General features: G+C 35.9%; 1 protein-coding gene across 1 annotated transcript in view; it reads left to right on the forward strand.

Annotated features, from left to right (window-relative positions):
• The window catches only part of Oseg4 (intraflagellar transport protein Oseg4), a 377419-nt gene that overhangs the window by 216739 nt on the left and 136947 nt on the right, over window positions 1–23733 (forward strand). Inside the window, exons 21-22 of the mRNA XM_090392828.1 lie at window positions 724–812; window positions 8432–8549. Of these exons, the coding sequence (XP_090248954.1) occupies window positions 724–812; window positions 8432–8549 (207 nt within the window). The remainder of the gene's footprint in view (window positions 1–723; window positions 813–8431; window positions 8550–23733) is intronic.

Raw genomic sequence — 23733 nt, forward strand, 5'->3', positions numbered from 1 at the left:
CATCTTCTCGCCCTCCAAAAAAGAAAAAAGAGCACTGGCTAATTTAAAGAAGAACAAAGAGACTATAATACTTAAGGCTGATAAAGGATTTTACTATCATCTTAAACACGAATGATTATGTATCAAAAATCTCAGTTTTACTCTTCGACACATCTATTTACTGTCAATTAGATTCTGATCCTACCATATAGAAACCAACGACCTTCTGTGTAACATGAACACATGGCCCACAGATCTTAAGAGGAAACTGAAATCCATGCATCTGTTAATTCCACATTTATATGGATTGCCAAAAGTACACAAGACCGATATACCTCTTTGTCCAATTGTAGATAAGATAAACTAACCAACTTATTTATTATCCAAACATCTTGCACATCTTCTAAAAGCACACATTAGAAATATAGATGCATATATCAAAAATACACAGCACTTTATTGAAAAACTAAAAAAAATCTCCATATCCAGAGTAAATAAAATTCTCATTTTTGTACTGTTAAAACCATTGATGTGTTATGTGATGTTTTAAATTTCACTCATTGTTCAAGAAATATTACATACCAGCTATGTATCACTATGCTAGCAAAATATTCTACATATCTCATTTAAATTAAATGAATATATTTAATATTATTTTACTTTTCTTATTATTTCATTATTTTTCATTTAATTACAATAGAAGAGAATTGTTAAAAAATTCTTAATGGATATTCTCCTTAAAAGTCCCTTAGAGATTCTCGAGATCTTTTGGAGAAAGTTGGAATTTCAGAAGCATCTCAGTTTATTGAAGATAATTCTCATCCACGGCTTTGGTATGATCCTTTAACCATCTTAATTATTAAGACATTAATAAATGTTGGAAGCCTAAAAACATGTTATTTTCCCTTGACAGTATGTAACATTAAAACTGAACAATTATTATACACAGCCCCCTGATGCATATTTGTCATAACACATTAAAAATAAATTACCACACTTCTATCTTATGCACTTGCACTTTATTGCCATTATTACTAGTTACATGTTAATGTTGTTGTTTTTTTTCTTCTTCTTCTTCTTCTGCAGCTTCTCCCACTTGTGGGAGAAGCTACAGAAGAAGAAGAAGAGAAGTGGGGTCACTGTTGATAATTAGTCTCCTCCACACCTTCCTGTCTTAGGCTGTCACTACATCCAAGTTCTTCATCCTCAAGTGTCCTCTTCTACAAGCTCCCTCCATCTCTTCTTTGGCTGCCCATGCTTCCGCCTTCTTTGCACATCCATCTGCATGACCCTTCCTCCCACATATTCGTCCTCCCTCCTCATCACATGACCAAACCATCTCAACCTTGCCTCCTGTATTTTCGCTCCTAAGTTCGTAACTTTCACTGTTCCCCTGACATAGTCATTTCTCAGATGATCCTTTCTGGTCTCACCGCACATCCACCTAAGCATTCTCATCTCTGCTACTTCCATTCTGCTGATGTTATTTTTCCTCAGGGCCACAGTTTCTATAGCATATGTCATAGCTGGCCTCACTACTGTCCTATAGATTTTGCCTTTCAGATTGATCGGCACCCTCTTATCGCATAACACTCCAGCCATCTCCCTCCAGTTCCTCCAACCCGCTTGTATCCTGTATCCCACTTCCTTCTCAGCTCCTCCATCTTCTTCCACTGTTGAACCTAAGTATCTAAAGTCTCTCACCTTCCTGATGACATTTCCTTCCAGCTCCAGATCTGTCTCCTGTCCACTGCCCACTGTGCAACACATATACTCTGTCTTACTTCTGCTCAGTCTCATACCTCTCTCTTCCAGTACTTTTCTCCATCTTTCCAGTTTAGTTTCCGCTTCTTCTCTTGAATCTGCACACAGCAAGATGTCATCTGCATACAACATTGTCCAAGGCGCATCTTCTCTCACCTCCTCTGTTACCACCTCCGTCACAATATTAAACAGAAACGGACTTAATGCTGACCCTTGATGCAAGCCAACTGTTACTTGAAAACTTTCTGTCTGTCCCAGACAGGTTCCGAACACTTGTCTTCACATTTCTGTACATTTCCTGCACCAACCTGACATATTTCTCCAGAACCGTCTTCTCCCTCAGACACCTCCAGACTTCTTGCCTTGGCACTCTATTGTATGCTTTCTCCAGATCAATAAATGCCAGATGTAGCTCCCGTTGTTTCTCTCAATACTTTTCTATCATCTGCTGTAACCCAAAGATAGCATCTGTTGTTGATCTACCAGGCATGAAGCCAAATTGTTCCTTTGCAATCTCCACCTCCTTCCTCAATCTACCATCAAGAACCCTTTCTAGGATTTTCATTGTGTGGGACATCAACTTTATTCCTCTGTAATTTTTACAGTCTTGTGCATCCCCTTTATCCTTGTAGATGGGGATCAAAGTACTCTCCCTCCATTCCTCAGGTATATTTTCCTATAGGCAAACTTTCATGAACAGGTCCCACAGCAGGTCAATTCCCTCTTCTCCCAGTACCTTCCATGCCTCCACTGGAATTCTGTCGGGCCCACCGATTTTCCATTCCTCATCCTCTTCATGGCCTCAATTACTTCCACTCTACTGATGTTCTGCACCATCCCCTCAGAAGGCTGCCCATCTTCTCTGTGAGTCCTTGCATTTTCCTCATTCAAAAGTCCCTCAAAGTATATTTTCCATCTGTTTCTTATGTCCACATCCCTCCATAATACTCTTCCTTCAGTGTCTTTGATCTGCCTCACATGTAAGATGTCCTTTGCTGCTTTTTTTCTACATTTCACTAGTTGGTAAATTTTTCTCTGTCCTTCCTTTGTTTCTAATTGATCATACAGATCTTGATATGCCATGGCATTCGCCTGTGCCACAACTCTCTTGGCTTCTTGCTTTCTCTCTCTCTTTGTTGTTTTTTTTTTTTTTTTCATTGATGTAAATGCTTTGTGAAGGTAAAAATATTATTATTATTATTACCCTAAGACCCCGTGGAGTCAAACACTCATCTAGGAGTTCCTTTTGTCCTACACACAGCTCATCATACTGTACCTGAAACACACTCAAATTCTCTGCAGATACCACACTCTCAGGCAAGGCATTCCAATTATTCACAACTCTTCTTGCAAAAAACCTGCTTTTCACTCCCTTACTCACACCCTCCTTATATAGTTTCCAGGGATGACCTCTTGTTCTCCCCTGATCTCCCACTGTTTTTCTGTAAAACCTCTTCAACATTGATCCTATAACAACCTCTTACTAACATGTTGTTATTATGCAGATATCTCCATTCTTTATAAAGTCAGAAGATTCATTGTGGGAGACTTACACTAAACTCTGTACACACATTACCTATCACACCTCTCCTTAAACTCATTCACTGTCAGGGGACTCACAGCTATTTGTGGTAAATCATTCTACTCATTCACTACTCTCCAAGCAAATAACCTAGTCCACATATCCTTACTAATCATACTCTTACACATTTTTCAGGGGTCATCCCTGAATCTCTCTCTCTTTCTCTCTGTTTGTCATGTATTGAAAAATTTCTTTTGTGTCAGTGTCATAGAACCATTGTAGTAAAATGTTTCTGTCAAGTCCCCCCTCTTGTCTGCCTATCAACTAAACTTGGCAACCCATACATACACCTTCAATCTATTCTCACACGGAGCATTCTACAGAGCTGGTAACAGATCTGTAGGATCTCCACAACTACACAAGAAACTCAGGTCACTAAACTGCACACATTAGTCAAAATGCGGCTGAATCATTACCTTATAAAGAATGATAATAACCTCCCTATTTTTACTTGTTTGTGTGTTTTTTCAACATTCAAGAAATCCTTTCAGTTATTTTGCCAATATTTGCAATATGCCTGCTGAACTTCAACTCCCTATCCACCATTACTTCCAAATCCCTAGCCTCATCAATTTCCTGCAGTCCAGTACAGTCAGTGTGATGCAATATTCAGAGTCTTTTCATCCCAAAGTGCATATCCAACATTAAATTGACAGTTATTATACTTTGCTCACAATGCCAATTTATTTAAATCATCCTACAGGATATCTACATCACCTGTATCAACTATTGCCATCTTCACTTTTGAATCATCAGCAAACAACTAAATATCCTCCCCCCTTAAATCTTTCCCTGTATGACTTATATACAAATTAAAGAGTATTGGTCCTAATACAGAACCCTGAGGTACCACTAGTCGCTCTCATTCTCATAGATTCCACTCCCATTTACTACTCTCTCTGGTGTTTGTCTGTCAGTCATCTCCCCCTATGCCACTGATTTCTCATCCATTCCTGTTGGCTACAACTTGTTAATATATAACACTATTAATATCTGCCTATAAGAAGTAAAATAAAAATTTATATACTGAATGACTACTTTATTAAGAACACCTTTGCTAACATGCTTTTAATGAATAAAAAAAACTAAGTTTTTATGTGATTGTTAATATACAGAGATATAAAATAAACCAACTAGATTCATCACAATAATGTGGTGAACCTATAATAATGTGTGACTTCTTTAGGGTAAAGCAAATATAAATGTATGGCAAATGTAAAATATAGGGTAACAAGTGAAGCTTGCTATAGATAGTATAAACACTTGGAGACAGTGGAAGGTAGCATGAGTCATCTGTTTTCCAGCATTGTTTGGAAATGATAAGCTGAAAAGTTGAAATTTGACATGTAAAGAGATCTGATAAAGGATTTTCAAATGTCGCTTAAAATCAGTCCTTGGTTCTTATTGAGGGCTGTGAGAAAATAATGACTAGGGTTGATTCCTTTATCTGACAAGAGAGGAAATTGTCTTCTAGATGAGGTATAGAGCTCTTATTCCAGTTGATGTCATGATGTGTATGGGAAGAGGGATAAGCTAAACCTTATGAGTAATTATTTAAATTAAGGGGATATTAGATCCCACATTGTTTTAAAACCGAATAAGATAGATATACAAATTAAAGAGTATTGGTCCTAGTACAGAACCCTAAGGTACCACTAGTCGCTCTCATTCTCATAGATTCCACTCCCATTTACTACTCTCTCTGGTGTTTGTCTGTCAGCCATCTCCCCTATGCCACTAATTTCTCATCCATTCCTGTTGGCTCCAACTTGTTAATATATAACACTATTAATATCTACCTATTGCAGAGAATAGTAATTTTTTTGGAGAGTAATCCTTTTTGCACCAATTTCCTAGGATATCTATTTAAAGTGAGTTGCTGGAATAGAAGTTACAGTTATTCATTTTAATTTTCATAATTTTTTGAGTATGAACAACTTCCATTTTTTGTGAGGGATACTTTGTACTACGCTCTAGGACTACTTGCATTAGCTAACACTAGTATTCGCCGATACTTTTATAGTTTTTTATACTATATTCGGAATGAAACTCTCTGATTCCAATCTTTGAGTTTATTATTCGGTTTTAAAACAATGTGGGATCTAATATCCCCTTAATTTAAATAATGTTTATATATCACCGAAATAAGCCTGTTGGCTCTTTATATTTAAGTAACTTATGAGTAATGTTTGTGAGATGTTATTTTTTTCTTATTTCAAAACTTTTAGAAGTGTGACCCATGTAGGAAAGACCACAGGAACATGGAATTCTGTAATCCCCCCACTGTAAGGATGTTTGTAGTAGGAGTTGTCTTTGGGAATGCAGAGGAGGCTTCATATATGATTAGAATAGGTTTGTATGTCACTCTGATATGAGATTTTTGAAGATTAGTGCTTTTGCTTGAAAGCTTCCCAATATAAGGGACTGAAACTGAGTCTCTATAGTGCATATCAGAATTTGATTGCAGAGAATAGTAATTTTTTTGGAGAGTAATGCTTTTTGCACCAATTTCCTAGGATATCTATTTAAAGTAAGTTGCTGGAATAGAAGTTACAGTTATTCATTTTAATTTTCATAATTTTTTGAGTATGAACAACTTCCATTTTTTGTGAGGGATACTGCAGAGATGATGGAAGTATTGTCTAGTATGAGATGGCTTGCAGATGAAAATATTCAAAAAAGGTATTCAGCCTTCATTTTCAATTTCCAGTGTGAATTTTTATTTTCTGGTGGAATGAATTGAGCAAGGTAAACTAATTTACTCAGTAATGCTATGTCTCCAAATAATGAAGATGTTGTTGATGTATCTCCACCAGATCAAGGGTTTTGGATTGGCTGATACTAGAAACCTTTTTTCCAAATCTTCCATGAAGAGATCAGCACATGGGAGAGACTAGTGACTTCCCATGGCCTAGGTCGAAAAGGTGTGTGAAGAGTTGTTCATTCATTTAAAGTAATAGGCATTGTTTGTTAAAGCAATGTAGAAGTGAAAGCCTTATGATATTAGGAAGGCAAAGGTCTTTGATGAGGTTCAGAACTTCATTGACATTCAAAGTGAAATGATGTCAAGACTAGTAAGGATGTCCAATGACATGATGGAAATTTATGATGCACATTTATGAGCATCGTAAGTCTCTATCATGCATCATAATAAATATCCATCTGATCTGATTTGATTTTTCCTTTTCAGTCTTTTCCAACCATAGGTGACTTTGTAGGCATTGCCCACAAAGTATTCCTGTTGAGATTTTTACAGGGTAGTTCACCATTGCTTCCCCCTGCAGTTTTATCCAGGCTCGGGACTGGCATATGGCTGGGATGTATTCATGACTGTAATTCATGTGTGTTGACGGTGCCGGTTTGCCTGTTCTTGGGGACGAAAAAACCCAAATTTCTGGGTGAAAAAATCCCTTACCTCTGTATGAGACCGGCCTAACTCACCTTTAGTTGAAAGAGATCAGATAAAGTTTCTTTATGTCACTGACAGGAATTGAACCTAGGTCTTTCCAACCAAAGGGCTTTGTCTATGGAGGCTCTTAAATATCCATCTGCATCATAAATCTCCATCGTGTCATCAGACACCTATCTATAGTGCATATCAGAATGGTATTGAGAATAGTATTTTTTTGCACCAATTTCTTAGAACATCCATGAAGAGAGCTAATGGAATAGAATTTTATGGGAATTGAACCCAGGTCTTTCCAACCAAAGGGCTTTGTCTATACTGACCAAGCTATGGAGGCTCTTAAATATCCATCTGCATCATAAATCTCCATCTTGTCATTAGACACCTATCTATAGTGCATATCAGAGTGGTATTGAGAATAGTATTTTTTTGCACCAATTTCTTAGAACATCCATGAAGAGAGCTAATGGAATAGAATTTGCAGTTATTCATGTTTCTTTTCATCATGGGGAGACAAGTGATTTCCCATGGCCTAGGCCAAATCTTCATTCTGTCAGCAGACATGATGGAGATTTAGTGTGATGTAGTTTATGCAACATATCAGTAGTGCACAAAAAAATTCTGTTGGTTGTGAAGATTCTGTCACTTCTATTGCAGCACAAAGGTTTCAGAAGGAAACAGGTGCCTCTTCAAACAACACACCTGTGTTTCAGGTGTTAGGCAAAATTTTGCAGTTCTGAGATAAAGCCAGTTGCATATACTAAAACAACATACTATGAAGAGAATATCTTTTTAAAAGTGTTTCATGAGGTTAAGAGCATTTTCAAATTGTCTGCAAGTTAGTCATTAGTTACTGAAATATGTTACAGAGATGTTTTGCCACATTATTGCCATTGTTTACAAAAATCAAAATTTTCCCTGCAATATATATTTTTGGATGAATGTTGTCAGGGTACATAAACAAGCAAATGAGATAGTGCCTTGATTTTTGGTTATTAGATGAGGTGATTGTACATTTTGTTTACAGTAGGAGGTGTTCCATTTCAGATCATGACCTCATTAGACTGTTTTATTGAGGATAAGTATGGGAGGTATGTCATGTGGCATCAGCAATGATACATGCAGGAAACTGTTCTGTATGTTTGAGATCTGAGACAATTTTGTAAGCTTGAAATTTGTCATTAGGTGAACAACATAGTTTTGGAAAGAAGGAGGTTCTGCAACTTGTACTACTAGGAGAAATGTTTCAACTCCACAGGCAACACTTTCCACAATACCTTATCTTAAGAGGAACATGTGCACTGCAGCTCACTACCTAATGACATTGTTCAGCTGAAAGACAACATATCTGATATATGTTACCTTCGTATGATACATTTTCATCCAGAGAGTACTTGATAATCTATCTCATTGTATCTCGTATCTAGCTAATATGAAAAATATCTTAGATGATGGTGCATATTGTGAACATTTATAATAAAACATATACTTCACATGTATTAAGAGCAGTATGACAATACATATGCTTCACTTCATTAATATTTTTCAGCTCCATACTGTACCAACAAAATTTGTCCTGATATCTAAATGGGCTAGATGTCAGAAGGGAAGGGAAAATTCTTTTTCATATACTGTTGTGCTAATAGGAAGATTTTACTACTTTATTGTATTAATATTAAATATTGATTACCACCAAACAGGAGATTACTGGCTGAAGCAGCAATACACAAAATGGACTTTCAGACTGCAGAAGCAGCTTTTGTTAGATGCAAAGATTACCAAGGAATTCAATTTGTTAAAAAAGTTGCTGGACTTCAGGTATGTAAAATTTAGCAGCATAAAACTATATGTATATAATAAGCCTAGATAGAATTTCATTTGTGCAGTTTTTAACACATTGAATAAGGCCAAAAAGGGTCAAAGCTGTATAACTGAGAGGAGACCTCCACATAGCCTTTAATGGAATGCGGAGAACCGACCAGGGCTTCTGACCTAATGTCCAATCCTCACCTTCTTGTGGTGCACCCTGTTGGGTATCTACTTAGATACTGAATGGACGAGGATGGGCTGGCAATTTGGGATTTAGCCGACCAAATTGTATTCTTATTGGTTAAATCAAAATATAGAATGATGGTACAACATGACAAAATTTCATGCCGGCTGGGGCGTCCCCCGGTTAAACAAGGCCCCCGTTGTTTTCGCCAGGGAACCAGGGCGAACAGCGAAATGTCAGCTACTGGAACAAATCTGAAAGCACACACCAACTCAACATCACCAGAGTTAAAGATTGGTACTATCAACGTAAGAAGCCTGAATGGTAAAGAAATGGAGCTAGCTGAGGAATTGGATAAGTACCAGATGGACATAATAGGGGTGACTGAAACAAAAAAGACCAAAACTGGTGAGATCTTTCTGAGCAATAAATACAAAATGTTATATTCAGGCAATGACAATCAAGGAAAAGAAGGAGTAGCCATAGTATTCAACACAAAATACGAGGCTAATCTTCTTGAATGGCAGTCAGTCTCAAGTAGAGTAATGTGGGCAAATATGAGAATGGGGAACTGGACAATGAGACTTATTTGTGCCTATGGTCCCATAGAAGGTTCTACTAAGGTAGAAGTGGAGGAATTTTTTGAGGCTTTAGAAAAAGCAACTGACACAATGAAAAATGAAAAGTTGGTCATTGTTGGGGATCTAAATAGCAGAGTAGGAAATGATTGTGAGACATACAAAAATATTTTGGGAAAATTTGGAGAAAAGAGCAAAGCTAATAATAATGGCAAATATCTAGAAATACACTTTTATTAATACAGACCAGTATTTTACAAATAAACATTTATTAAAACCTACCAGTTTCGCCAGCAAACTGTCTGGCTTTTTCAAGGTATTACGGAGATATGAAAGTAAATGCAAATTAAAAGGAACATAAAAAACGTTGTAAACCAAACTAGTATCTATGGTTACACGTTTTGCGTGACAGAGATGGCTTATTGTTCTTATTCATTATCACGCATGCGCGTTTGTTGTAGACTTGCAATGTGATTACTGGCCAGCTGCAGTTCAGATTGACTGAGAGAGAGGATCAAGTTTTTCCACGAACTGTTGAGAATTATACCCTGATTTCTGTTGAGGTTTCCGCCGGTTATTAGTACTATTGTGGCTTCCTTAAAAACACGATGCCTGTAGTCGTCATCGAGATATGGCATGGAGCTGTTTTGCCAATCTATCGTGTGGTTAGACGTGCAGAAATGATGTGCTAAGCCGGAAGAAATGCTTCTGTTGTGGTTTACGTCACCAACATGTTCTTTTTGTCTAATTTCTAAACTTCGTGAAGTTTGTCCAATGTAGGCAAGACCACAGGAGCAGGGAATGTAATATACTCCTGGATATTTGTAGAAAGGAACTTTATCTTTTGGAGATCCTAAAACTTGTCTGATGTTGGTGGTTGGTTTGAAGACCACTCTGATGTTGTTGGCTCTTAGTATTCTTGCTATTTGATAAGAAATTGACTTGATGAAAGGTATCACTACAGTAGAAACATGCTGACGGTGGGATTCTTCTTGTCTGGGGTTGTCATTGTATAGATATTTTTTGATGATGTTTTGAGGGTATCCATTTTGTGATAATGTGTTGGCTATTAGTGAGAGTTCATTCTGTGTATCCTCCTCTTCTGATATAAACTTTTTGGCTCTATGTTTCAACATGTGGATAATACTCAGTTTGTGTGACTTGTGATGGTTTGAAGTATAGTGAAGATATCTTCCAGTATCTGTGGGCTTTCTGTAAAGAGCATTGTTGGCTCTTTCACTAAGAGCCAACAACATCAGAGTGGTCTTCAAACCAACCACCAACATCAGACAAGTTTTAGGATCTCCAAAAGATAAAGTTCCTTTCTACAAATATCCAGGAGTATATTACATTCCCTGCTCCTGTGGTCTTGCCTACATTGGACAAACTTCACGAAGTTTAGAAATTAGACAAAAAGAACATGTTGGTGACGTAAACCACAACAGAAGCATTTCTTCCAGCTTAGCACATCATTTCTGCACGTCTAACCACACGATAGATTGGCAAAACAGCTCTGTGCCATATCTCGATGACGACTACAGGCATCGTGTTTTTAAGGAAGCCACAATAGTACTAATAACCGGCGGAAACCTCAACAGAAATCAGGGTATAATTCTCAACAGTTCGTGGAAAAACTTGATCCTCTCTCTCAGTCAATCTGAACTGCAGCTGGCCAGTAATCACATTGCAAGTCTACAACGAACGCGCATGCGTGATAATGAATAAGAACAATAAGCCATCTCTGTCACGCAAAACGTGTAACCATAGATACTAGTTTGGTTTACAACGTTTTTTATGTTCCTTTTAATTTGCATTTACTTTCATATCTCCGTAATACCTTGAAAAAGCCAGACAGTTTGCTGGCGAAACTGGTAGGTTTTAATAAATGTTTATTTGTAAAATACTGGTCTGTATTAATAAAAGTGTATTTCTATCTATAAAAACGACCAAAAATGTATACCTTAAATGGCAAATATCTGTTGGATTTCTGCTCTGGACATGGAGTGGTTATTACTAACACCATGTTCCAACATAAAAATGTGCACAAATTCACATGGAGAGAAGAGACTAGGAATAAGAAAAGTCTTATTGACTATGTTATTGTTGATAGTGATGTTTTCTCCTTGGTGCAGGACACCAGAGTGTATAGAGGATTTGAAATTGGAAGTGATCACTATTTAGTCTTGAGCAGGATAAAATTGAATTTCATATTGAAAAGAATAACATGTAAGAAAGTTTTAAAGCGAATAAAAGTTGAGTAGCTCTCAGATGTGAACTGTAGACTAAAATACACAAAGATTATTGAAGAAAAAATGAAAGAGTTTGAGAACAGGAATCAAACCTTGGAGATTCAGTGGCAAACTCTGAAGAAAACATTGACTGATTCTGCCAGAGAGGCATGTGGTGAGGTTGTCTGTAAGGATAAAAAAATCAGAACTCCCTTGTGGACACAGGAAGTTAAAGAGGCAGTGAAGGAAAAGAAGAAAGCATACCAAAAGTTCCTGTCAAATAAGTCAGCTTGTGCTCTTAGAGAATATAGAGACAAATGCAAGAATGCTAAACACTGTGTAAAACTAGCTAAACAAAAGTCATGGGAGGACTTTGTCAAGAATATAGAAAATAAATATCAAGAAGGTGGCAAAATATTCTGGAGGTTGTTGAAGAAGCTTAAGAATGGAGGAAAGAGTGCTGTAAAAGGAATTAGAGATGATAAAGGTGACATGAAAACGGGAGAAAAAGATATCCTTGAAGTATGGAGTAATTACTTTGAAAAACTGCTAAATGAAACAAGCAGTGATGACAGCACAGTGGTAAAAAACACTGACCAGGCATGCAATCAGGAATACATATCCATACTTGAAGTAGAAAAAGCCATCAAAGGCTTGAAATGCGGAAAGGCAGCAGGAGTAGATGATATTCGACCAGAAATGATGAAGTATGGTGGTATAAGAGTCTTACAGTGGCTGCACTGCATAGTTCAGAAAGCCTGGACAGAGGGACGAATTCCCGATGATTGGAGTAGAGCTCTCATAGTACCCATATATAAAAAGGGAAATAAAACTGCATGTGAGAATTACAGAGGTATTTCCCTACTGAGTGTTCCTGGCAAGATCTATGCAAGTATACTTGAGAAACGGTTGAGAAGAATTGTGGAAGAAAAGCTTGGTGAAGAACAAGCTGGATTCAGGCCGAATAGATGCTGTCAGGATCAGATCTTCACTTTACGACAAATAGTCGAGAAAGCGTGGGAATATAACAAAGATCTGTATTTAAGTTTTGTCGATTTGGAAAAGGCATATGACAAGGTGCCAAGAGAGAAGTTATTCAATACTCTGCAGTTATCTGGTGTCAATAGGGCATTATATCAAGCAATACTTAGTCTTTATTTGAGTTGTAAGTCAGCAGTTAGAATTGAAGGAAGTATAGGAAGATGGTTTAATGTTAAATCTGGTGTGAGACAAGGATGTACATTATCCCCTCTGTTATTCATTATCTATATGGATCACATTATGAAGGAAAGTGGTATTAAACATGATATCAAAATTGGAGATGTTAATGTCAGCTCTTTGCTTTATGCGGATGATGTTATACTTCTAAATAAATCTGCTACAAGTCTGCAAGATTCTCTGACTAAATTGAATAGCTGTTGTAATAGATATGGTATGAAGGTCAGCAATAAAAAGACAAAGACAATGAAAATAGGCAGAATCATTGAAAATGTCAACTGTGTTGTGAATGGAGAACCTGTGGAACAAGTAAAACATTTCAGCTATTTAGGCACGATTTTTACTGAAGATGGTAAATTAAATATAGAAATAGACAACAGAATCAGCAAAGCTGGTATGGTGGGAAGTCAATTGAATAAATTCATATGGAATAAGAGAGAAATTAGTCGGAACACTAAATTAGCTGTATACAAGACAGTGTTCAAACCAGTTTTAACTTATGGATCTGAGAGCTGGGTCAGAAGTAAAACACTTGACCAAAGACTAGAGACCACAGATATGAGAGTCCTGAGAAAGATTATAGGTGTGAACAGATGGCATCAATGGCAATATCATATTAAAAACGAGGATGTTAGGAAAATACTTAACATTGTCAGCATCCAGGAATGCGTTAGCAGAGCTAATCTCAGGTGGTATGGTCACTTAAACAGAATTGGAGAAGAAAGATTAGCAAAACAAGTGTTCTCTGCCAGGTTGGCAGCAAAACGACCCATAGGAAGACCAAGATATAAGTGGATTGATACGGTACAAAGTGCTTTAGACGATAGAAATATAAGATCTGATAATGTTGGAGTCTTGACAAGTAAAAGACTGATTTGGAAGAAAATTGTAGATAGGAAATTAATAATAATGTAATTTTTTTCATGTAGTACTATCATATCCTGTACACCCCTTGAGGGTGCATGGCAGGAATTTGATGATGATGATGATATTTTTTTCAATTATCTTTTTTGATGAAATTTAATTGCAATATACCCTACATTCCCACATAACAATTTATTCTATACTAGCAGTTATTGTGCAGATAAATTGCTGTATGGATTAGATTGCATGCTAATCTATTCCCAGAGTCATGGAATATGACCTTTTTCATCCTTAAAAACATACTTTATCACATTTAAACCTTTGATTGTTATAATAAATCTATTCTAAACATAATAAACCATAGAAATGGAAACTTGGTAAATAAAGGAATATACAGTACTCCTTCACAAGTTCATTTGTTTTGATGTGCTCGTCATAGTCAAACTCTGGTCTTTCATCCTGCAAAGCACAGGCGAATCAAGAACATACACATTTTACAGACATAATATATTGGCTTCTTAACCTTAGTTGCTTCATCTGTAATTTTAACCAATCCAGTTCAACCATGCCAGTCTATGATATGACAGTAAGAATGACAACCACCAAGTTTACTGTCTAGCTCTGTTCATAAATAATTAAAATTCTTTACTTATTGAGCGTGTTGTTCATTAAGGTAAATTTATAGATTTACTGACTGCTTTCTTTTTTTAAAAAAAAAATTCTCTAAGTTCTGTTGTGATTTTGCTATTAGAACACATCATCTGCATATTTTAAATCACTAATAGTTATTACATTAAGTATGTATTCCTGTTTATTTTCCCATTCAATTCTAAATATATCTTAAACAGGAGAATATCAGCAGATTTGAAGATAGACACCATCAACATAGAGTATCAGTGGAAAGGAAATCAAACTGGCAGAACTAGAAAAGTACCATGTGAACATAATTAGTGTTACTGAGACAATAAAGACTAAAACAGGTGAGATCATACTAAATAATAAATATGGGATCTTATATTTGGACAATAATGATCAAGGAAGGAGTAGCACCCAACAACAAACATGAAGATGAACTTGATTGGAAGACAGCTTCAAGTAGAGTTAGGCAGACAAACTTCAAAATGAGGAATTGGACAATGAAACTTATTTGTGCCTTTGGTTTCACTAAAGATTCTCGTAAGTAAAAAGTGGGGGAATTTTTCAAGTCATTAGAAAAGGCAGCTGAAATAAAGAAGACAGAAAAACTGGTCCTTGTTAGAAATCTAAACAGCAGAGTAGGAAATTAATCCTAGGCATATAGAAGTGTTTTGGGAAAGAAATTAACCGGCTGGATTATTGTTCAGGACACAGACTACTCATTTCTAACACCAAGTTCCAACATAAATATATGCACAAATTCACATGATGAGAAGACACAAGAAATAAGAAAAGACTGTGGTATTGTTGATAATGACATCTTCATACCATTTCAGGATACAAGTGCACACGATGGATTTGAAATTGGAAGTGAACATCACTTAGTTTTAAGTAGGATTAAAATGAATATCATATTGAAAAGAACACAGTCAATAAGGCACTCTTTTTGACATTGTTCTTTTTAGTCTGTTAGCAGATACATATAAACATTATTCAAGAAAAAATGGTACAGCTCAAAAAGAACTAAACTTTGATATCTCAGTGGCGAACTGAAGAAAACATTGATTGATTCAGCTAGGAAGGCATGTGGTGAAGCTGTCTGCAAGATTAGAAAAATAAGAACTACATGGTGGACAGAAGTTAAAGAATTAGTCATGGAAAAGAAGAAAGCATAATGAAAGTTCATAGTAAATAAGTTAGCAGATGCCCTAAGAGAATACAGAGAAAAATGTTAGAGCCAAGCTATGTGTAAAAGTAGCTAAAAGCATAGGAAGACAAGTAAGAATATTCTGAAGGCTATTGAAAAAGATTAGAAATAGAAGAAAGAGTACAGTAAAGGGAATCAGAGATGATAAAGGTGATAATGAAACTAAAGATATTCTAGAATATCTGGAATTCTAGAATTACTTTGAAAAACAGTTGAATGAAACAAACAGTGACAGAACAGTGGTAGAAAATATTCAAGAGGAATGCATACTACAGTAGTATGTATATCATTACTTGTAGAAAAAGCTATCAAAAGCCTGGCAAGGCAGCTGAAGTAGATGACATCCAACCAGAAATGCTCAAATATGGAAGTATAAAAGTTTGTGCAACATAATTCAGAAGGCCTGGTCAGGCTGTCTAATTTTAGATGATTGGAGTAAAGTTCTCATATTTCCCGCCATAAAAAAGGAAATAAAACAGAATGTGAGAATTGCAGATTTTTTCTATTATGATTAATGCAAGCATACTTGAGAAGAGGCTAAGAAAAATTGTGGAAAAGAAACTTGGAGAAGAACAAGCAGAGTTCAAGCCAAATAGAGAGTATGAAAATCAAATTTTTGCTTTACAGCAAATGATTAAGAAAGTGTGGGGATTTTACCAGAGGAGCTGTATTTTAGTTTAGTAGCTCTGTAAAAAGCATAATGACATGATGCAAAGAGAAATCCTATTCAGAATGCTAGAGTTCTCTGGGATGAATGGAACATTATACATAGGCTATGTTTAAATTGTAAGTCAGCAATTAGAATCAAAGAAAGTATAGGAGGATGGATTAATGTAAAATTAAGTGTGAGACAAGAGGTCACTCTGTTCCCACTCTTATTCATCATGTGTATGGGAGGCTTTATGAAAGAAAGTGTCTTTAAATCTGATATCAGAACACAGTGAATAATATTTTAGAATACCTCTCATTCTTAATGCATTATATTATGCTGATGATGTTGTATGCCCAGGGCCATACTTATGCACAGGTGCACAAAGCTCTAGTATTTTAGTCAATAATATTTTAAGGATCCCAAACAATGAGGGAAGAGCCTCAGAGCACTCTAGCACCACTGGCCCTGCTCATCTTGGGAAAAGCATAAGTATGTCCTTGTGTACGCGAATTCTTTAACTAACTGAATAACAGCTGTAACAAATAAAGGTATGAAATTTAGCAGTAAAAGACCAAAACTATGAAAATAGGCAGAAACAAGTAAAACTTCATCTGCATTCTGAATGGAGAATCTATAGAATAAGTAAAACATTTTATCGATGTAAGAACAGTTTTTAGTGAATATAGCAACCTAAATATGGAAATACTTACTAAATCTTCTTCACTCCACCAGGGAGCATAGGTCTTCCACCACCATTTTCCATCGGACTCTGTTTTTTGCTTCTGCTTTTATTTGGTTCCAGTTTTTATTAATATTTGTTATTTCTTTCAGTATTGTTCTTTTCGATGTTTCTCTTGGCCTTCCTTGTCTTCTTTTAACCTATGGGTTCCAATCTAGAGCCTGTTTTATCATCACCAGATTCCTGCCATGTACCCTCAAGGGGTGTACAGGATATGATAGTAATACATGAAAAAAATTACATCATTACTAACTTCCTATCTACAATTTTCCACCAAATCAGTCTGTTACTTGTCAAGACTCCAACATTATCAGATCTTATATTTCTATCGTCTAAGGCACTTTGTACCGTATCAATCCACCTATATCTTGGTCTTCCTCTGGGTTGTTTTGCAAAACAGGTGTTCTGACTAATTTCTCTCTTATTCCATATGAATTTATTCAGTTGACTTCCCATCATACCAGCTTTGCTGATACTGTTGTCTATTTCTATATTTAATTTACCATCTTCACTAAAAATCGTGCCTAAGTAGCTGAAATGTTTTACTTGTTCCATAGGGTCTCCATTCGCAACACAGTTGACATTTTCAATGATTCTGCCTATTTTCATTGTCTTTGTCTTTTTATTGCTGACCTTCATACCATATCTATTACAACAATTATTCAATTTAGTCAGAGAATCATGCAGACTTGTAGCGGATTTATTTAGAAGTATAACATCATCTGCATAAAGCAAAGAGCTGACATTAACATCTCCAATTTTGATATCATGTTTAATACCGCTTCCCTTCATAATGTGAACCATATAGATAATGAATAACAGAGGGGATGATCTACATCCCTGTCCCACACCAGATTTAACATTAAACCATCTTCCTGTACTACCTTCAATTCTAACTGCTGACTTACAACTCAAATAAAGACTAAGTATTGCTTGATATAATGTCCCATTGACATTATATCAATGTCAATAGGGCATAACTGTAGCTATATGGTTATAACATAACCATATACAGTTATATGGTTATGGAAAAGAATAATGGAAAAGTATTGAATAGCTTCTCTCTTGGCACCTTGTCATATGCCTTTTCCAAATCGACAAAACTTAAATACAGATCTTTGTTATATTCCCATGCTTTCTTGACTATTTGTCATAAAGTGAAGATCTGATCCTGACAGCCTCTATTTGGCCTGAATCCAGCTTGTTCTTCACCAAGCTTTTCTTCCACAATTCTTCTAAATTGTTTCTCAAGTATACTTGCATAGATCTTGCCAGGAACAGTCAGTAGGGAAATACCTCTGTACTTCTCACATTCAGTTTTATTTCCCTTTTTATATATGGGCACTATGAGAGCTCTACTCCAATCATCTGGAATTCGTTCCTCTGTCCAGACCATCTGAATTATGCAGTGCAGCCACTACAAGACTTTTATACCTCCATACTTGAGCACTTCTGGATGAATATCATGTACTCCTGCTGCATTTCCACATTTCACGCTTTTGATAGCTCTTTTTCTACTTCAAGTATGGATATGTATTCCTGACTGAATGACTGGCCAGTATTTTTTACCACTGTGCTGTCATCACTGTTTGTTTCATTTAGCAATTTTTTTAAGTAATTACTCCATACTTCAAGGATATCTTTTTCTCCAGTTTTCATGTCATCTTTATCATCTCTAATTCCTTTTACAACACTCTTTCCTCCACTTATGATCTTCTTTAACAACCTCCAGAATATCTTGCCACCTTCTTGATATTTATTTTCTATGTTCTATTATTATTATTACCCAAGACCTCGTGGTGTCAAAGACTCATACCAAAGTCCTCCCATGTTTTTTCTTTAGCTAGTTTTACACAGTGTTTAGCATTCTTGCATTTGTCTCTGTATTCTCTAAGAGCAAAAGCTGACTTATTTGCCAGGAACTTTTGATATGCTTTCTTCTTTTCCTTCACTGCCACTTTAACTTCCTGTGTCCACCATGGAGTTCTAATTTTTCTATCCTTGCAGACAACTTCACACATGCCCCTCTAGCTGAATCAATCAGGGCTTTCTTCAAGGCTTGCCACTGAATCTCCAAGGTTTGATTCCTATTCTCAAACTCTCTCATTTTTTCTTCAATAATCTTTGTGTAATTTAGTCTATAGTTCACATCTGAGAGCTGCTCAACTTTTGTTTGCTTTAAAAGTTTCTTACATGATATTCTTTTCAAAATGAAATTCAATTTTATCCTGCTCAAGACAAAATAGTGATCACTTCCAATTTCAAATCCTCTGTACACTCTGGTGTCCTGCACCAGGGAGAAAACATCACTATCAACAATAACATAGTAAACGAGACTTTTCTTATTCCTTGCCTCTTCTCTCCATGTGAATTTGTGCACATTTTTATGTTCGAACATGGTGTTAGTAATAACCAGTCCATGTCCTGAGCAGATATCCAACAGATATTTGCCATTATTATTAGTTTTGGTCTTTTCTCCAAATTTTCCCAAAATATTTTTGTATGTCTCACAATAATTTCCTACTCTGCTATTTAGATCCCCAACAAGCACCAAATTTTCCTTTTTCATTGTGTCAGTTGCTTTTTCTAAAGCCTCAAAAAATTCCTCCACTTCTACCTTAGTAGAACCTTCTGTGGGACCATAGGCACAAATAAGTCTCGTTGTCCAGTTCCCCATTCTCATATTTGCTCACATTACACACTACTTGAGACTGACTGCCATTCAAGAAGATTAGCCTCATATTTTCTGTTGAATACTAAGTTCTTTTCTTTGATTGTCATTGCCTGAATATAACATTTTATATTTATTGCTCAGAAAGATCTCACCAATTTTTGTCTTTTTTGTTTCAGTCACCCCTATTAAGTTGATCTGGTACTTATCTAATTCCTCAGCTAGCTCCATTTCTTTGCCATTCAGGCTTCTTATGTTGATAGTACCGATCTTTAACTCTAGTGATGTTGAATTGGCTTGTGTTTTCAGATTTGTTCCAGTAGCTGAGTTTTTGCTGTTCACCCTGGTTCCCTGGCAAAAACAATGGGTGTCTTGTTTAACCAGGTGACGCTCCAGCTGGCATGAAATTTTGTCATGTTGTACCATCATTTCTTATTTTGAATTCCTTAAGCGATTTAATAATGCATAACCAATGTATAAACCTGTCTACGAAAGTTTAAACTGTATGTTAATCATCATCATCATCAAATTCCTGGCATGTACCCTCAAGGGATGTACAGGTTGTGATAGTACTACATGAAAAATTTACATCATTATTAACTTCCTCTCTACAATTTTCCTCCAAATCAGTCTGTTACTTGTCAAGACTCCAGCATTACCAGATCTTATATTTCTATTGTCTAAGGCACTTTGTACCGTATCAATCCACCTATATCTTGGTCTTCCTCTCGGTCGTTTTCCTGCCAACATGGCATAGAACACATGTTTTGCTAAACTTTCCTCGTCCATTCTGTTTACGTGACCATACCACCTGAGATTAGCTCTGCTAATGCATTCCTGGATGCTGACAATGTCAAGTTCTTTCCTAATATCCTCATTTTTAATATGATATTGTCATTGATGCCATCTGTTCATGCCTCTAATCTTTCTCAGATCTCTCATATCTGCGGTCTCTAGTCTTTGGTCAAGTGTTTTACTTCTGACCCAGCTCTCAGATCCATAAATTAAAATTGGTTTGAACACTGTCTTGTATACAGCTAATTTAGTGTTTCGACTAATTTCTCTCCTATTCCATATGAATTTATTCAATTGACTTCCTACCATACCAGCTTTGTTGATTCTGTTGTCTATTTCCATATTTAATTTACCATCTTCACTAAAAATCGTGCCTAAGTAACTAAAATGTTTTACTTGTTCCACAGGTTCTCCATTCACAACACAGTTGACATTTTCAATGATTCTGCCTATTTTCATTGTCTTTGTCTTTTTATTGCTGACCTTCATACCATATCTATTACAACAGTTATTCAGTTTAGTCTGAGAATCTTGCAGACTTGTAGCTGATTTATTTAGAAATATAACATCGTCTGCATAAAGCAAAGAGCTGACATTAACATCTCCAATTTTGATATCATATTTAATACCACTTTCCTTCATAATGTGATCCATATAGATAATGAATAACATAGGGGATAATGTACATCCTTGTCCCACACCAGATTTAACATTAAACCATCTTCCTGTACTCAATTCTAACTGCTGACTTACAACTCAAATAAAGACTAAGTATTGCTTGATATAATGCCCCACTGACACTATATAACTGTAGCTTATTGAATAGCTTCTCTCTTGGCACCTTGTCATATGCCTTTTCTAAATCGACAAAACTTAAATACAGATCTTTGTTATATTCCCATGATTTCCCCACTATTTGTCGTAAAGCGAAATTCTGATCCTGACAGCCTCTATTTGACCTGAATCCAGCTTGTTCTTCACAAAGCTTTTCTTCCACAATTCTTCTCAACCGTTTCTCAAGTATACTTGCATATATCTTACCAGGAACACTCAATAGGGATATACCTCTGTAATTCCCACATTCAGTTTTGTTTCCCTTTTTATATATAGATACTATGAGAGCTCTACTCCAATCATTGGGAATTCGTCCCTCTGTCCAGGCTTTCTGAACTATGCAGTGCAGCCACTGTAAGACTTTTATACCACCATACTTTAGCATTTCTGGTCAAATATCATCTACTCCTGCTGCCTTTCCACATTTCAAGCTTTTGATGGCTTTTTCTACTTCAAGTATGGATATGTATTCCTGACTGCATGCCTGGTCAGTGTTTTTTATCACTGTGCTGTCATCACTGCTTGTTTCATTTAGCAAATTTTCGAAGTAATTACTCCATACTTCAAGGATATCTTTTTCTGCAGTTTTCATGTCACCTTTATCATCTCTAACTCCTTTTACAGCACTCTTTTCTCCATTCCTAAGCTTCTTCAACAACCTCCAGAATATTTTGCCACCTTCTTGATATTTATTTTCTATGTTCTTGCTAAAGTCCTCCCATGACTTTTGTTTAGCGAGTTTTACACACTGTTTAGCTTTCGTACATGTGCTCTTAGAGAATACAGAGACAAAAGCTGTCTTATTTGCCAGGAACTTTTGATATGCTTTCTTCTTTTCCTTCACTGCCTCTTTAACTTTCTGTGTCCACCATGGAGTTCTAATTTTTCAATCCTTGCAGACAACTTCACCACATGCCTCTCTAGCTGAATCAATCAGGGTTTTCTTCAAGGCTTGGCACTGAATCTCCAAGGTTTGGTTCCTGTTCTCAAACTCTTTCATTTTTTCTTCAATAATCTTTGTGTATTTTAGTCTACAGTTCACATCTGAGAGCTGCTCAACTTTCATTCGCTTTAGAACTTTCTTACATGTCATTCTTTTCAATATGAAATTCAATTTTATCCTGCTCAAGACTAAATAGTGATCACTTCCAATTTCAAATCCTATGTACACTCTGGTGTCCTGCACCAGGGAGAAAAGATCACTGTCAACAATAACAAAGTGAATGAGACTTTTCTTATTCCTAATCTCTTCTCTCCATGTGAATTTGTGCACATTTTTATGTTGGAACATGGTGTTAGTAATAACCAGTTAATGTCCTGAGTAGAAGTCCAACCGGTATTTGCCATTATTATTAGCTTTTACTATTATATTATCTTCTTTCCCCAACATATGCCCCAACCATCTCCATTTCCTTTCACGTATCTGTTGCAACATGGGTTTCTGGTTTGTTCTCTGGCATAGTTCTTCATTTGATATTTGTTTTGGCCAATATATTCCCAGTATCATTCTTAAATACTTGTTTAGGAAGACCTATGACTGTTAACTATCTTTTTGTTTAACATCCAAGTTTCTGATCCATGCATTAGTATTGCCTTTACATTTGAGTTAAATATTCTCATTTTAGTTTTTATAGACAAATTCTTGTTTTTCAAATATTTCTAAGTTGTTTGAAAGTTGAATAAGCCAGCTGTTTCCTTCTATTTATATCTTCAGTAGTTCCTCCTTTTATTGATACTATTGAACCAAGGTATTTGAATTGTTCTACTTCTTTAAGCTGTATTTCTTCTATTGTTTTGCTTTGCATTTATTTTCATCAACCTTGTTTTATTTTTATTTATCCTAAGACAACTTTTTTGGCTGTTTCTACAAGTGTCGTTGTTTTTTGTTCTATATGTTGGTGCTTCTGTGAAAGTAAGCAGATATTATCTGCAAAATCTAGATCGTTGAGTTGGTTTTGAAGTAACCATTGTAATCCTGTATTTCCATGAGATACTTTTCTCATCACCCAATCTACGACAATTAAAAACATAGTAGGGGAGAGTATACAACCTTGTCTTACTCCTGTCTTTGTTTTCAATGATTTCCATGTATTACTTTAATTTCAAAATCTTCATACATTTTTTAAATTATTCTTATTCTTTTTTCTGGGAGTCCATAATTTCTAAGTAATTTCCATAGGGAAGATTTGTTTATATTGTCGAAAGCTTGTTCAAAATCGATAAAATTTAAATATAACCTTGCCTGCCATTCCAATGATTGTTCTATGATAATTCGTAAAGTAGCAGTGTGGTTGGTGCATGACTTATTGGCTCTAAATCCTGCCTGTTTTGGTCTTAGTTGTTTTTCTATTTCTATTTTAATTCTTTCTAGTATTATCCTTGCTAGTATTTTACTTATAACACTCAGCAACGTTATATCTCTCCAATTTTTACATTCAGATAGGTTCCCTTTTTTGGGTAATTTAACCAGTAATCCAATATTCCTTAGGCCGCTCTTCTTTCTACCATATCTCATTTAGTAAGGGATATAATATCTCTGCTATAAGTTTTGGATTTGCTTTTATGGTATGTTGTCTGCTCCCGATAC

Source organism: Typopeltis vanoorti, chromosome 5 (assembly GCF_054136105.1).
Source record: "Typopeltis vanoorti isolate ZY-2024b chromosome 5, IOZ_Tvanoo_1.0, whole genome shotgun sequence".
NCBI classification, from domain to species: Eukaryota; Metazoa; Arthropoda; class Arachnida; order Uropygi; family Thelyphonidae; genus Typopeltis; species Typopeltis vanoorti.